The following is a 16283-nucleotide window of genomic DNA, read 5'->3' on the forward strand; positions in this document are numbered from 1 at the left end:
GTGAGTTGTGACTTTAGTAATCCCTTACTTTGTCACTCCATCCACCGATCATAGTTAGAAGTTTAGATGATCATTCAATTTTGATCCTAATAGTCACTTAACTTTGTTAAGTCAATTTTTGTGATCATTATTTTCAAAAAATATATTTCTCAATAGCTATTTAATAACGTGATAATTGTAAAATTTTAGAATAAAATATTTTGTTCTCAATCTATTTTTCTTTTGTTCTTTAATTTGTTTATTTTTCTTGTTATTCTTCGTTAATTAAATATTAATTTTAAAATTTTAACAAATATATTTAAATTTTTTTATAGTTGTCACATCATTAAATATGTATCGAAAATTATGTTTCTGAAAATATAATGATAATGAAAGTAACTTGATAAAGTTGAGTGATCATCCATGCTTCTGATCCCTATCGATTAATATATATATATATATTTCCTTTAAAGCTTTATAAGTTAAGTGATTATTAAATATGTGAGATAAGATTTATAAGAATATCTCATAAAATGAAATATTTCATGAGATTTGTTATTCTTATGCACCCACATACCGAACAATGCCTAAGTAATTAATTTTATAGTTTACCTAAATTCCTCTAAAATATATGTCCCATCAGGCAAAAAAAAAGAGGAGGAGGAGGAATTGCTATGCAAGTATTGGTTACCTAATATGTATCTATTTTTCTTTATTTACCTAATTAATAGGGCAGTAATCATAGTATCAAAATCATGATACTTATATATAAATATATTTATTGATTGTTCATACAAAAAGTACATTGAAACCTTGGCCCATTGATTCAAAAGTTAAAAGATCTAAGTTGTTAGATATGTTTTCATCATATATTGACATTCTTTCCAACTTTTAGTTTGTACTAGAAAATTCTATATTTTGGTACTTAGTGATATAAAAATAATACTACCCCTTTTTCAATTTTTTTTCTCGATAAAAAAAGGAATTAGAAGGTGGGAATTAAATCCTAATTATTAAACTGAATGTTTAGGTCTCTCTTCATGAGGAAGACAACAAATATATAAAATTTTGTTGTGAGTTCAAATATCATTTTCTTAATTTGTCAAAACATATATTTTTAAAAAAAAACTATGATTAAAAAATATAAGACTTCTTTTTGTCTACAAAAGAATAGTTGACTCAATAAATAAATACTATCATAATACTCTTTTGACGTACACATATTCCTTTTCGCCTTAAAAAATAAAAATATTTGTCATCATCAAAAAATGTGGTGTTGACTGTTCTTTTCTTAATCAGAAATTTCGAATTCAAACTCTGAGTATGAAACTTTTTTTAGTAGAAAATATTTTTCCTCTAATGGAGCTCTATGCAATACGAATTCGAATAGTCTGATTTCAACGAGGATATTGAATACGAGATGAGACACCAAAGAAAAAAATATTTGTGCAAACATAAAATAAATAACCAGCCAATAGGAATTGCCTTTTTTTCCTCCACGTCATCGAATTAAAAGGCTGACACTAATTAATAAACCAAATTAGAACCAAACACATCATCACCTGAAAATTACTATTTTAATCCCTAATTTAATATTATGTGAAAAAAGTCTCTACTTTAGGACTCAAATTAAACAGTTACTTAACCTAGTCAATTTTAAATGTTCTCCTATATTAAGCTTAAACATTAACTACAAATTTGTAGTTAACTATAATCCAAAGCAAACACTAAATAATCAAAACCTTAAACAGACTTTTTATTATATAGGAAAAAAAAGAGAAGTAAATAAAAGCAATTCTACCTCTTTTATGCTTAATACTTTTCCCCTTGTTTCTCTGTCAATAAAACACAAGTTTTGTGCTTACTACTTCACAATTTTCTTCACCCTTTCAAAGATTTTTCTTGCTTCTGTTTAGTTATATTTCACCTATTTATAGATACCCACAAGGTTAACATTAGCTAAAAGGTGTTGTATTAGCTAAATCCAACTTCTTTTTTCCTCTGAAAATCAAGAAAGTGGGAAAATTTGTTGTTTCTCTTCAAGATTTTTCTGGGGTTTGCTTATTTACAGGTAATTTTCTGAGAAAGCTATGTTTTTTTGCATTTATATGTTTTAAAGGTGTGATCTTTGTGTGTTTTTATGAGTTATATATGTTTAGCTGGCTAGAGTTAATTTTTTATTTTTATTGTTGTTTTGTGCTTTTGTATTTAGTGTTTGATGGAAATTTTTCTGTGATAATTAATTTGTTTGCCTGTTTATGATATAACTTATGTAGAGGAGAATATATTATTACGTTATATGTAATGCTATTTCGAGTAGTATTATTTTTTGGAAAACCGTGTCTTTGTTGAAGAAAATTGGAATCAAGAAAGAAAGGTGATTTTTGAGATAATAACTATTAGTTGATTGAGCATCTGGGAAATCAATCCTTGCTATGTGTTTTGAAAGATGGGGTGAATTTATTGAATAGCTTTAATGTGAGGAATGAGTCAAATAAGACACACAGTGGCTTGTTTTTGGGGACACAGAATTGAAGAATTGAAATTAGGCTAGTGCTTGATCTAGGGTGGGTGGGGGTGGAGGTAGAGAGGCTATTCAAGCTGCTATAGTCAAAAGCCAGGCACATGACCAATTTTCTAGTTGCTTGTGGATTGTATAGTTAAGTGAGGCACTTGTTTGGTCTTTGCTGGCGTTTAAGGTTTTAGCACGGAGGCAATCTAGTGTACGAGGAATTTTTTTAACAGTTCTTTATTGGTTAAGAAACTTTTACTCTTTGAGTTTGTATTTTATGGAGGAGGATGAGATGCTAAGAGCTTGAGTCAAGGTAGTTAATTTCTAATTTGAAGCTAAGGTTTTGTATCTGTGAAATCCAAGGCTCGTAATCTTGCTCACTCTTTTTTTTCTTTTTGAATTCCTTTTTCTCTTATCATTGATTCTTGATTTTATCATCAAAATTATGGTACTTAATGTCATTAATGATTCAGGGTTCATGCTTATTATACCACATGGACCCCTTTCTAATCAAAGTTATTTTGAAAACCTTATCGTAGTATTGCATATGCATTAATTTCACAAATAAAGTATGTTCAAGATTTTAAAAAAAGTTTCAAGAAAGAGTTCAAGAAAGTATATTTAGTTTTTAAGTGCATTATTTTCAAGAAGTATTTCAAGAAAGTATTATTATCTTTAATTTCAAATGCATTATTTTAGAAGAGTTTGAAGAAAATATAATTTACTTCAAATATATTTGGTGGGTGATGCATCTTAACTTCGTGATTGCCGTGCAGATCATACTTTTCTTTTGATATTTCAGGTTCTTTGTGCCATTGTTATGTTCGCTCCTTACTGAAAGCTGGTTTCTAATAACTTAGTTGGGGTTCAGTAAAGCTAATAAACTTACCTGGGGTTCAGTAAAGCTTCTTTGACTACTTTGGTTGTACTTATCAATTCAGATACTGTATCTAACATGAGGAGTTTTGGACGCGGGTTTGTTAAATTTCAGCTTTTCTTGTGATAAAAAATACTACCAAGTTTGTGACGTTGTTGTCTGTCACATGATATTAGTTTGTCTAACTATTGAAGCATGTTCTGTAGGTTCAATTCCTTAAAATCAACTGAAACTATGAGGCTTATGCTCTCCGTTTGCTGCGGAATCATTTTTGGCTTAATCGTTGGAATTTCACTTCCATCTAGTTCATTAACCAAGGTATGGCAAATGCCCTCCATTTTCATACACTCATATAGTGGTCTCATTTGTGCAGTGCTGTAATTTGACATATACAATTTCTTTTGGTTTCAATTTGGCAGCTAAACATAACATCCAGTATTGTAAGCAACTTCCCTATTGCTAGAGACAGAAATAATGTTGTTTCAGACCAAAAGCCTGCAGATCCTTCGATCAAAATTCAGAATGCTACAGATCAGTTGAAGGTATATCCTTCCTTATCAGCACACACAAAATTGATTTTATGTTTAAGATAATTTTCGGTTTTGGCGAGCAGTATGAACTATTATTTTGCTGCAAATGATATTTATTCTCGTACACCTTCTTTCTGCATTTCTTCCAGAAGTGACAATTTTATAGAAATTTTAACCCGTCATGTTCTTGAGTATGGAATATAGCAAGGAGAATAGGTCTCTTTTTAAGTAAATGAAGATGTACTTTTGGATACTCACTATTCATGTAATATGCATCTGTTAAAAAGAGTTTGTATGCACATTGAGTGGCAGATGATTTTCCATAGATCCCTGCTTGAGCTGAATATATAGTCATCAACATTTTATTTTTTTCCGGATTAACTAAGAATTCCCGAGGGCCAGTGCAATGCAATTCAAAACTCCGTGGATAATGGACCCGACCCTCTACCCTTCTCCACTTAAATACTAGGCTTTTTTGAACCCATGACATGCGCCTAACTAACACATCTTGCACTGCACTGTTAGAGCAAGACCAAAGCTCTGGGGACAGTCCTCAACACTGTTGTTGAAGCTATACATTTTAAATGCAAGCCTATCCTTCATAGCAACTGATAACAATGCATAATGATCTTCTAACCTTCTTTTAAGTTGCACATCCGGTATATGCTTTTGCTTCATATTTAGGTAAACGGAAGACACATGTTTGTCGTAGTTGACATTTGTAATTGCTGAAAATCAGTCTAGGCTGGATGATTGAAAGAATTTACTCTTTAGTCCTATCTGTATTATTAGTGACTAGTGAGTCTAGGAGTGTTTGAGCTTTCTAGAAAGTTACATTGGCAAGTTCAAGCATTTTGCATGTTTTAATCTATACTTCCTTTCTTCTCTAGCAGAGTTACCTGTGACAGGATTTTTTTCAGCATGTCCTTTTTAATTGATTGTTCTTGATTTAACATATTTGTTTTATCCTCTTTACCTACTGCCCGTTCAATGTTATTCTCACTTTGTTGTTTACACTTTTCTACGACTTTTAAGTGCTGTCGAATAAACCTTCTCCAATTTTATCTTCTTTACTTCTTTATGTATGTGACTGGGTGTTGATGATTGAGATTATGCAAGCTAAGACAAAATCACATTTTAATCTGATAGTCATCCGTGTTCTGATCAGATTTGGGTCCCATCAAACCCAAGGGGAGCAGAAAGATTACCGCCAGGGATCGTTGCTTCTGAATCCGACTACTATCCCCGGAGATTGTGGGGAAAACCCAGTGAGGTAAGTGCTCTGTTACAACTTCTGTATGAACTATATAGACCTACACTCTTGGCCTCAGGTGCTGACCCATGAATGATGGGTACTTAAAACTACTTATTTCTTTACTTAGATCCATTCTATTGGTCCAGCTCGTTCAGAATTGCTTGGCAAAAATCGGAAGTATAAGAATTTACCTCTGTTCTGCAAATCTAAATAATACATCTTACAAAATGTTGGATAATTAATATGTTAGGACATGTCACAATTGTTTCTTGTCACTTGAGCTTGTAGCATAATACTCTCTTATAAGGTTAAAAAAACTCATCTTTTTGCCTGTTACTTTTAGGATCAAACTTTGTCCTTTGTTACCCACCTCCGTCCTGGGTTGATTTTGATCTAGAAAAAATCTTGGTGTCTTCCTTATCAAAAACTTTATTTTATTTGTTCCCCCCAACCTTAATCCAGATAAAGGCAGTTGCAATTTGCATACCTTAAGAATGAAGAACTTTTTTTTAATAGTTTAATGAAGACATTTTACTGACGAATCCAGGATATTTTTTGGGAAGAGGCAGCTTCTTATCATATTTTATCTGCAGGACCTACAAAGCAAGCCAAAATATCTGGTAACATTTACTGTCGGTATTAAGCAGAAGCATAACATTGATGCTGCTGTAAAGAAGGTATATCAATCTGTTTTGCTTTCATAGGTTCCTCCTCATCTCTCTTATTCCCAATTCCTCCTCATCCTGACCATTTTCTCTGTGCAGTTCTCAGACGACTTCACAATTCTTCTTTTTCACTATGATGGTAAGACAACTGAATGGGATGAATTTGAGTGGTCAAAAAAAGCCATCCACGTGAGTGTTCGGAAACAAACAAAATGGTAAGTAATATGATAAAAAGTAGCTTTGTACTGGAACTATGATCAACTTTTAGTGCTGCTTTAAACCATGTTAGTGACAAGAACTTTACCTCTTTATAAGGTGGTACGCGAAAAGGTTTCTGCATCCAGACATAGTTGCCCCATATGACTATATTTTTATCTGGGATGAAGACCTAGGAGTTGAGCATTTCGATGCCAAGGAGTAAGTTTCGTGTATTTCCTGTGATTAACAGCCTGATTTGACTCAATGTCTTAGTTTTTCTGAATTGTCTGTCCAACCCCAGGTACATTAAACTTGTCAAGAAGCATGGTTTAGAAATTTCACAGCCAGGTTTGGATCCCAGGAGAGGAACAACATGGCAGATGACAAAGAGAAGAGGTGATCGTGAAGTTCACACGTAAGAGCCAGGAATCCCATGATATTATTTATTCACAAGTCCTGTTTCTTTTTTTCATCCTTTAAACTGTACTGTACTTCTTGATATTTGGGTTTCTCTCTGTTTATTCTTCTTTTTCTTGATTCATCTCATCAGGACAACAGAAGAGAAACCAGGCTGGTGCGCAGACCCCCATTTGCCTCCTTGTGCAGCGTATGAATAGCTCTCCTGTTCGTTATTTTTTTTTCCAGTTCTTTACTTGTTCTTATCATCTACTCTTCTCTATTTTCAGATTTGTAGAGATCATGGCTCCAGTGTTTTCCCGAGATGCATGGCGTTGTGTGTGGTATATGATTCAGGTATCACACCTTGCACATTAAACATCGAGAAGGTCTGAGACGTTGTACATTTTTTGAGATTGACTTTGTGTTGTTTTATCACTTGTAGAATGACTTAGTCCATGGCTGGGGACTTGACTTTGCGCTTCGTAAATGTGTTGACGTAAGTTCAGCTCATCCAATGAATTCAGTCTCTTGGCAACTTTCTTTCACATGCATTTGTCTTAGCACCAAAATTATTCAAAGGCTCTAACTGTATATTCTCTTTTGAAGCCTGCTCATAAGAAAATTGGAGTCGTAGATGCCCAATGGATCGTTCATCAGGGTCTCCCTTCTCTTGGAAATGAGGTAAGTGAATGAAGCAAACTATTGATACTACATTCCCCACAAATTATTGAGTAGCATGGCAAACCTTAAGTGATCGTTAATTTAGGCATCTAACATAATTATCGCCCTTTCCTCATTCACTCTATACAGGGAGAAGCAAAAGATGGAAAGGCTCCTTGGAAAGGGGTAAGTAATTCTATGTTAACATTTGTTACATTGGTACTTTGTGTTTCATCCTTTTCCACTTTAAAACGTGAAGCGGATGAATTATTGTGTGATTCATTGATCTTGTGTTTGTTGTGGCAGGTGAGGGATAGATGTAGAAAGGAATGGACAATGTTTCAAAGTAGAGTAGCAAATGCAGAGAAAGCCTATTTCAAGTCTATAGGAGTTGATCCTTCTAATTTGACATCTCATTAAGTCAACATGATCAAGTTGACAGTATACAAAGAGTCCTGGCAATTTTGCCTAGGATTATAGGTGGTTCCATCTTGTAAAATTGTTAGCTGTTAGTTGTTGTTATGATCCACAATAAATTTTTAAAGGAAAGTATATTATAGAGCTTCTTTGATAGTTTCATACATAATTACTTTTGGAAAACCTACGGACTCTGTCCTTTGTGGTGAGCACTCTATGGCGAATACTTTGTGGTAACATGCTCACTGTTCAATAGCTCACAAATCACACATGAGATGTGAATTGCACTAGGTAAACTCCATGCGACAAACTCATGACTAAGTAGCAGATGGAGGTTGGATTTGATTTGATCTCATGTTTCCCACCTTCCAACTACTCAATCATGCCCTTGTGGGATCATACATAATTGCAAGTGGTTTTTATAATAAGATCGAAAAAAATAGGTGATATAATATATGGTTAGTAGAGGTGTAGTACTCTGATATGGTTGCATTAAAATCACCATACTATCAATAATCCTTTACAAGCATGAGGTTGGTTTAAAGAAGAGAAATGCAAAGAAAAAGGGGGTTTAAAGAATATGAGAAAGACAGAGAATTTGACTTTGTGTAAGAAAAATAATCCCTGTCATGAAATTTAAAAAATTTCATAGGGTAACTAAGTCAATGATATCGGATACTATATAATATACGTGATTGCTTAGTAGAGTTGTAGCCTTAAATTACTCTGTGGATATAATAACAACCACAAGAGCCTCTCGCGCTATCGATAAAGACACAAATAAATTTTAGTGTACTTTGCTCTCGGTTAGGTGCAGGGCGGATCTACGTGGGAGTGAGGGGTTAACCCTCGGCCGAAAAATTACATTGTATATATAAGGTCAAATTTGAACATTTTGTGAATATAATATTAAATGAACCCCTTAGTACAATTGTGAGGCGTAGCCTAATGGTCCAAGGGATTCAAATTTGAACGTGTTTTAAATATCTTAATAATATCGATTAATAACACAAACTCCCTAGGCTTTCAAATTTAAAATTTAAATGCAAATCAGATTAGGAAAACTTTAATATTGATGCCTTCTTCTATGATCAATGATCATCATGTCATAGTTTCTTTGTTTCAATCGTTTCGTTTTTGCTAGTTTAATTTAACTCTGATTTAGTTTCAAATAGCTCGAAATTTATTCATTCATAAAAAAAAAAAAAAAACCCATCAATATAAGCAAAATCACTAAAATTATACTCCAAAAGAAAATAAAAGTAGTAAAATATAAGATGACAAAAAATAATTGGTATAATATTTTCAATATCTATTTAATATTGCGATCATTCTAGGAGAAGATAGCAAAAATTAGGTGATAAAAATCTTTTGATATATTCAACATTTTTTTTTGTTATGAAAGAAAGAGAAAGATTGCAACATATCTCTTAATTTATGGGTATTAGAGTTTCCGTTACATCATTAAACTTTGGATTGCAATTATTTAATGTGATCCCATAATATTTTCTTATATTGTAATTTTCACAAATTACTGCCAAGTCCTAACATATTTTATTTATTTATTTATTTATTAACTACAATTCATTTTGATTTCAAAGGTTGTTCAACCCGTTCACGACTACTCAAACCTTACCAAAAACTTCAACGGAGTAACTTTTTTATTTTTTATTTTTGGCTACCATGAAAGTCCTTCCTAAGAAACCTCATTTCTTCAAACCTATTTTGCCAGGTTTCAAGGATGGTCTTGTAAGTATTTAATACCTTCAATTGTTTCATCTTAATTTCCTTTAAATTTTTGTCTTCTGTATGGTCTAGTAATTCTTTTGTACATTTATATACTCCATGTCCAAAATAATGGGTTCAAATCAAATAATTCCTCCGGGTGCAACTAGAATTTTCACTTCATTCGAAATATGAAGAAGTAAGCATATGAAAAAGTAAAAGTGGATTCAACATCTATGATATCTAGTAGTAATTTTAATCAGAGGGTTCAAATGAACTCCTTAGTGCTACCTGACTCTTCCCCTGTCCACGCCAGGTAGAAACAAGGTTTGATTCAGGATTTAAATTTTGTGGGTTCAATCCCTAGACTCGAATCTATAATTTTTGGAAAATTATGTGTTCATATCTATATTTATTGTAATATTCATGAATTTAATTTATGCAGCATTAATACTACATTTTGTGATATTACTGCAGAAAATTCCTGTAGATTTCTTGAAGGGATACAAGCATATGAAAAATGCAATACTGAGAAGCGCGGGTAAGAAGTGGGTGGTGAAGCTCAAGTGTGGACGACTAGAAGATAACTGGAAAATATTTGCAGAGGATGTTAATCTTCAATTAGGAGATATTTTAGTGTTTAGACATGAAGGAGATATGGTATTTGATGTCTCAGTTTTTGATTCCAGTCATTGTGAGAGAATATCTGCAAGAAGAAGACAATGCCTAGAATTGAATTAACAAAAAAATCAGTTTTTTTAAAGGAAGATGCTACACCTGATCACGTCTATGTAGGAATAAATTAAGAGTAGAAATCCTAAATTGTTTAGGATTTGTTATTTGGTAAGTATTTATGGAATTAATGTTTAGTTAGAATTTGTTTTACCTAGTTTATATTGAAATAAGTTTTCTAGTCCTAGTCAAACTTGGTTTGTTACTATTATAAATAGAGATATCGTGTTACATATTTTCTTATTGTAAGGTTCAAGAGTTTTTGATGTATTTGAGTAAGACTTACCTTTTTTCTCTAGCTTAATAAATTTCTTCTATATAACCATTTTTGAGTTTTTTATATGTGCATATATATTCCTTGAAATACTTTTATTTTTCTTCAATTGAACACCTATATTAATCTACACATATATCTATTAAACACAAGACGCTAATTAACATGATTTTTAAAAATGCATCCGAGGACGTAAGTGAACTTTAAATACTAATTATTTTTTAAAGCAAATACATTTTCTCCATTTAATTTAAACAATATTTTTGAACTTTAGAAAAAAATGAATAAGGTGTTTTGGGAGCACTAGTGGAATTTTGAAAATCCAATTTGGGGGAAGGAGTTGTGGAGAAGAAGGAAGATGGGAAGGGTTGGGGGAGGGGGATAGGTTTTTCTTTGTTGTTTTATTTTGGATTTGTTAAATAGGTTTTTAAAATATTTTTTCTTTTTTGCTTTTACTCAAAATTCATTTTTATAAGTAATAATTTTGGTACCAACTCCCAAGTGTCACATGTCAATGTTTCATTCGTCCATCGCTCACTACATTTCACATTTCGTTTAATATGTACACACTTGTTAAGATTGGAATGTCTAATAGAAAATAACGATCCTTAGAGTAGATATCAAACTGCAAGTATTGAACAAGTTTAGGAGCTCACCTATGTATTTGGCCGTTGTGAAAACTAAATGTTACTATTGCTACACTAACTTTTAACGTGTGACAAAAACTTATGATCAACTACGAAATTTTACTATAGCAATAAGTTATATGCATAAAATTGGAGTAAGAATTAAGGAATTGAAATTAGCTAGTGATTGATCTATGGGGGGTGGGGGGGTTGTTCAAGTTGCTATAGTCAAAAGCCAGGCACATGGCCAAATTTTTTAGTTGCTTGTGGATTGTAAAAGGTGTAATCTTTGTGTGTTTTTATGGTTATATTTGTTTAGCTGGCAAGAGTTGATTTTTATTTTTTAAACTTAGTTCTTTTATGTCTTGTGTTGATGGTAACTTGCTATAACAATTAAAATATGTTTGCTTGTGGATTGTAAAGTTACATGAGTGTGGATGCAGTGATGTCTTCTTGATTTTGCACAACTGAGCATCCTGTTTTGACTAGTATAAAAATCATCTCTTTTTTTGCTTGATGGTGCAACTTTTCTTTTGATATTTCAGCTTCTTCGTGCCATTGTTAAGTTCGCGCTCTCTACTGAATATAAACTTACTTGGGGTTCAGTAAAGCTTCTTTGGTTGTACTTATACATGAAGAACTTTGGACGAAGGTTTGTTGAATTCTTGTGATCATACCAAGTTTGTGATGTTGTTAGTTTGTCTAACTCCTGAAGCATGTTCTGCAGTTCCAGTTCTTTAAAGTCAGCTGAAACTATGAGGCTTATCTTCTCTGTAGCTTGTGGAGTAATGTTTGGTGTGTTCCTTGGAATTTCATTTTCTACTAGCTCATTAACAAAGGTATGGATGATATAATGTCCGTTTTTATACAATCATATCGTGGTTTTACTTGTGTAGTTCTGTATTTTTCATATGTACAATAATACTACTTCTTTTGGTTCTAATTTTGCAGCTAAATATAACAGCTAGTATTGTAAGCAACTTCCCAATTGCTAGAGACAGAAATAATATTGTTTCATCTCAAAATCATACGGATTCTTCGATCAAAATTCAGAATGCTACAGAGCAATTGAAGGTATATCTTTCCTTTGGAAAGAGTTTGTATGCACATTGAGTGACATTGTTTGATGTTTGAGATTATTCACATTTTTCATCTCATAGTCATCCTTGTTCTGAACAGATTTGGGTCCCTTCAAACCCAAAAGGAGCAGAAAGATTACCTCCAGGGCTCGTTGCTTCTGAGTCCGACTACTATCTCCGAAGATTGTGGGGAAACCCCAGTGAGGTAAGTGTTCTGTTTCCATTTCTGAGCCTTAAGAATGAAGACATTTTACTGACAAATCAAGAAAAATGTTTTTTTTTGGGAAGAGGCAGCTTCTTATCGTATTCTATCTGCAGGATCTACCTAGTAAGCCAAAATGTCTGGTAACATTTACTGTTGGTGTTAAGCAGAAACATAACATTGATGCTGCTGTAAAGAAGGTATATCAGTCTGTTTTGCTTTCATAGGTTCCAATTCCTCCTTATCCTGACCATTTTTTCGTGTGCAGTTCTCAAACGACTTCACGATTCTTCTTTTTCACTATGATGGTAAGACAACTGAATGGGATGAGTTTGAGTGGTCAAAACGAGCCATCCACGTGAGTGCTCATAAACAAACTAAATGGTAAGTGATATGATATGTAGCTTTGGACTGGAAAAGTGATCAACTTTGTTAGTGACAAGAGCTTTATGTACTTTATTAGGTGGTACGCGAAAAGGTTTCTGCATCCAGACATAGTTTCCCCGTATGATTATATTTTTATCTGGGATGAAGACCTAGGAGTTGAGCATTTTGATGCCAACGAGTAAGTTTCGTGTAATTTCCTGTGATTGATTAACAGCCTGATTTGATCCAATATCTTAGTTTTCCTGAATTGGTCCGTCCAACCTCAGGTACATTAAACTTGTCAAGAAGCATGGTTTGGAAATTTCACAGCCAGGTTTGGATCCCAGAAAAGGAACAACATGGCCAATGACAATTAGAAGAGGCAATGGTGAAGTTCACACGTAAGAGCCACGAGTTATCTGTTATGTACTTCTTGATGTTTTCTCTCTGGTTATTATTCTTATTCTTGCTTCATCTGATCAGGTTAACAGAAGAGAAACCAGGCAAATGTGCAGACCCTCATTTGCCTCCGTGTGCAGCGTATGAATATATAGTTCTCCTGTTTTTGCTATTTTGTTTCACTTGCTAAGTTGTCCTTATAACCCCGGGTGCATGTTCTCTGTTTTCAGATTTGTAGAGATCATGGCCCCTGTCTTCTCCCGAGATGCATGGCGTTGTGTGTGGCATATGATTCAGGTACCACCCTTTGCACATTAAACACAGAGAAGATCATAGACTGAGATTGACTGTATTGTTTTGTCACTTGTAGAATGACTTGATCCATGGTTGGGGACTTGACTTCGCGCTTCATAAATGTGTTGAAGTAAGTTCAACTCATCAAATGAAAATTCGATCTATTAAAAACTTTCTTTCACATGCATTTTGTTTTTAGCACCAAATCATTCGAAGGCACTAAGTGTACCTTCTCTTTTTGTAGCCTGCTCATGAGAAAATTGGAGTTGTTGATGCTCAATGGATTCTTCATCAAAGTGTCCCTTCACTTGGAAATGAGGTAACCGATGAATTGAATGTAGTCGTCTATTGATATGTAATATATATGTTAATTGATCACATCGACAAACCTAAAGCAACGTTTAATTGTCCGTTGTATTTCAGGGGCAAGCAAAAGACGGGAAGGCTGCATGGCGAGGGGTAAGCAATTCTCTGTTGCATTTATCAAATTACGTGTTCAAACAAAACTTTAATCGAGCTTGTGTTTTGTGGTTACAGGTGAGAGAGAGATGTGAAAAGGAATGGTCAATGTTTCAATCTAGGGTAGAAAATGCTGAGAAAGACTATTACATATCAAAGGGAATTGATACTTCAAATTTCACTTTCAAGTCAAATGGAATTGATCCTTCCAATTTCATATCTCATTAAGTCTTTGGCAATTTTCCCTATACTAGTCACACTTGTTAAAATTCATTATATTTTTTAAACTGAAGAATGTAAAAGAGCTTCTTCAATAGAGTATTACATGATTCACAAATGTAATTATCTAAATAAGTTTAAGAAATAATATATGGTCAAATTTGACTTTTATGGTTATATATATCGCATATAAATTCTCTTGACACAGCTTAGAAGCTTAGCTCAGTGGTCAACGACTCAACGTTCCCCCAAACGAAAATATAAATTTCATTGTTAAGTAACCTCTCGGTGTTCGATACTGATATTGGAGTCCAATTAATTCAGATTCACATTTGATAGGACCCCACTTGAGGGATTACGCTCCTATCAAAGGATTTTTCATACTGAGGACTCGAACCCAAAACCTCTAGTTATGGAAGGAGCAACTCATCCTATTCTAGTCTATCCTAATAGTTCAATAAGTATGTTCGTGGTTAAACAAAAATGGTTTCAATACTCTGCTTAAAGTTGAGTGCTTTAAATTTTAATTGAGATTAGTTGTACATGTGTCATTTAACATATGAAAGAAAAAACTCCTATAAAAACTTGAGCCAGTATCAAACACTCAACCATCGAGAGCTTTTGCAGCCCCTTAAACACTGAGCTGAACTGTTTACCTTATGTCGAGAGGTGTCAACATTAATATATTTGATCTATCTATACAATGTAATTTTCTGACGAAGGAATGTCGCTTGACACCCTATGTCAAGAGGTGTCAACATTAATATATTTGATCTATCTATACAATGTAATTTTCTGACGAAGGAATGTCTCTTGACCCCCCGAACAAGGATAGCTCCGCCCCTGCCTGTCACTTTTCACTAGCATAATAACAAAGATGTAGACACAACGTTAGTTAGTACATAGAGGCACCATAACCCTGGAATTTGTCTTATATTGTGTTAACCGTTAACCTATCCATCCAATCGATCATTAGTAAATTAATCTTTAAATAATGCAAATTAAAAGTAGTAAAATAAATCACTCTCTTGTGAAAATACTTGTTCTCTGCGTAGTAATAGTGCTTATAATCGTTGTATTACTTGCGATTATATACACTTGCCGCATTAAGATGGCAAGCCAATAAAATATAAAAAAAAACAATTATTAAATACTAAAAAATAAGTAAAAAAATTACTTTATTTTCAAAAGAAATAGAAAACATTTTCCTTCCAACCAAATACACTGTAGAAGCAAATGTTTTTTTGGCTTTCTAGTTACTCAACAAATTAGAAAAGATAGATTTAATTTTTGACACACAAACATATAAAATCATAAGTCAACGACTATCAATCTTGAGTACAATAGTACTATAAAAGCAAATACAAACACAACCGATTACAATTTATTTAGCTAAAATGCATCAATATTCAAGCTTAGTTTTTTTTATATATATATTTCTTAATCTATAAATAAAAGGGAGTCCCGTATGCCTCATTTTTTATTTATAAATATTCAAGCTTAGTCGTTATATATAATAAGATAAGCTTCTAAGTCATCAGTAAAAGGACTCCATGGACATCAATTTAGCACGATTAAACTTATCATGCTCCCATTTGATGAAGTTATTTGCTTCAGCATCAACATCTTCTTCTTCTTCATACGCGATTTTTGCATAGCTATTCTCTTCTCGATTAGCATATCCATTGCTACTCCATCGATACTCTTGCCTTTCCTTCCTTACATTACTTTCATTTTCGGGCCTAAAAGCCTCGAATCCATTCGATGTGTAAGTAATACTTGGATATGGAGGAGCATCAATTAGTTTATGTACCTTGAGTTCCTCCTTATTCTTTGAAGAATTCTCTTCCTTAACATGGTGATTTTTTTGTTTGTACATAGTTTATTTTTCTTTTGTGTAGCTAAAGAAGTTATAATTTGTTTGTGAATGATGATATGATATAGTGCATTTTTATCTATAGGATATTTATAGTTTAATTCTAGTCGAAAAGATGAGGGAGAATCTAATACCATTTGTTGTTCAATAGGATGATTGGTCTTTATTTTTGGTGCAAAATGCTCTTTGGGCTCCACTCCTTTATTCCCTTTGCTTTTAGCGTTTGGTACATGTATGTTCGCTCTAGATAAGGATTAATTAACTTATATATTATTATAGCTTAACTTGTTGTAATCAATAATTTATTTTATTTTTCACGTTACTAATCTCAATTTTATGGATAAAGTTCATGTTATCTATAGTTACTGGATTCCTCTGTTCAATTTGTTTGTTTTTAATTTGATTCAGCATTAAAGTTAAAAAATTAAAGAAGATCTTTTAATTTTGTCATCTTAAACTATATAAATGTATATAATGTATTAAGATGTCTTTCGAATTTTGTAATCTTAAATATGTTAATAGGATACTGAGGGTAACATC

At 32.9% G+C, this 16283-nt stretch overlaps 2 protein-coding genes across 3 annotated transcripts; both read left to right on the top strand.

Annotated features, from left to right (window-relative positions):
* Positions 1-1706: 1706 nt before the first annotated feature.
* On the top strand, positions 1707-7650 carry LOC102579567 (uncharacterized). Of its 2 annotated transcripts, XM_006357534.2 has the most exons (15): positions 1707-2050; positions 3294-3466; positions 3575-3686; positions 3788-3910; positions 5067-5171; positions 5747-5830; positions 5918-6033; positions 6134-6235; positions 6318-6431; positions 6567-6623; positions 6703-6769; positions 6858-6911; positions 7022-7096; positions 7226-7261; positions 7382-7650. In XM_006357534.2, exons 2-15 carry the CDS (start codon positions 3447-3449, stop codon positions 7493-7495), a joined length of 1179 nt encoding a protein of 392 aa, XP_006357596.1. In that variant the 5' UTR covers positions 1707-2050; positions 3294-3446; the 3' UTR covers positions 7496-7650. The 2 variants fall into 2 exon arrangements, with proteins under 2 accessions (XP_006357596.1, XP_006357597.1); XM_006357535.2 differs by lacking the exon at positions 3294-3466.
* Positions 7651-11400: 3750 nt separating this feature from the next.
* LOC102588935 (uncharacterized) lies at positions 11401-13901 on the top strand. Its single transcript, XM_015313492.1, has 14 exons — positions 11401-11501; positions 11577-11688; positions 11801-11923; positions 12029-12133; positions 12247-12330; positions 12399-12514; positions 12594-12695; positions 12784-12897; positions 12980-13036; positions 13126-13192; positions 13266-13319; positions 13434-13508; positions 13613-13648; positions 13727-13901. The coding sequence occupies exons 1-14, from the start codon at positions 11482-11484 to the stop codon at positions 13874-13876; spliced, it is 1215 nt and encodes a 404-aa protein (XP_015168978.1). The 5' UTR covers positions 11401-11481; the 3' UTR covers positions 13877-13901.
* The last annotated feature ends 2382 nt before the right edge of the window (positions 13902-16283 follow it).

This window comes from Solanum tuberosum, unplaced genomic scaffold (genome assembly GCF_000226075.1).
Source record: "Solanum tuberosum cultivar DM 1-3 516 R44 unplaced genomic scaffold, SolTub_3.0 scf00248, whole genome shotgun sequence".
Taxonomy (NCBI): Eukaryota; Viridiplantae; Streptophyta; class Magnoliopsida; order Solanales; family Solanaceae; genus Solanum; species Solanum tuberosum.

Coding starts and splice junctions, on each gene's coding strand:
- LOC102579567 (XM_006357534.2), top strand. CDS start 3,447: ATGAGGAGTTTTGGACGCGG. Junction 3,467..3,574: donor ATGAGGAGTTTTGGACGCGG/GTTTGTTAAATT, acceptor CATGTTCTGTAG/GTTCAATTCCTTAAAATCAA. Junction 3,911..5,066: donor ATGCTACAGATCAGTTGAAG/GTATATCCTTCC, acceptor TGTTCTGATCAG/ATTTGGGTCCCATCAAACCC.
- LOC102588935 (XM_015313492.1), top strand. CDS start 11,482: ATGAAGAACTTTGGACGAAG. Junction 12,898..12,979: donor GGCAATGGTGAAGTTCACAC/GTAAGAGCCACG, acceptor TCATCTGATCAG/GTTAACAGAAGAGAAACCAG. Junction 13,193..13,265: donor GTGTGTGGCATATGATTCAG/GTACCACCCTTT, acceptor TGTCACTTGTAG/AATGACTTGATCCATGGTTG.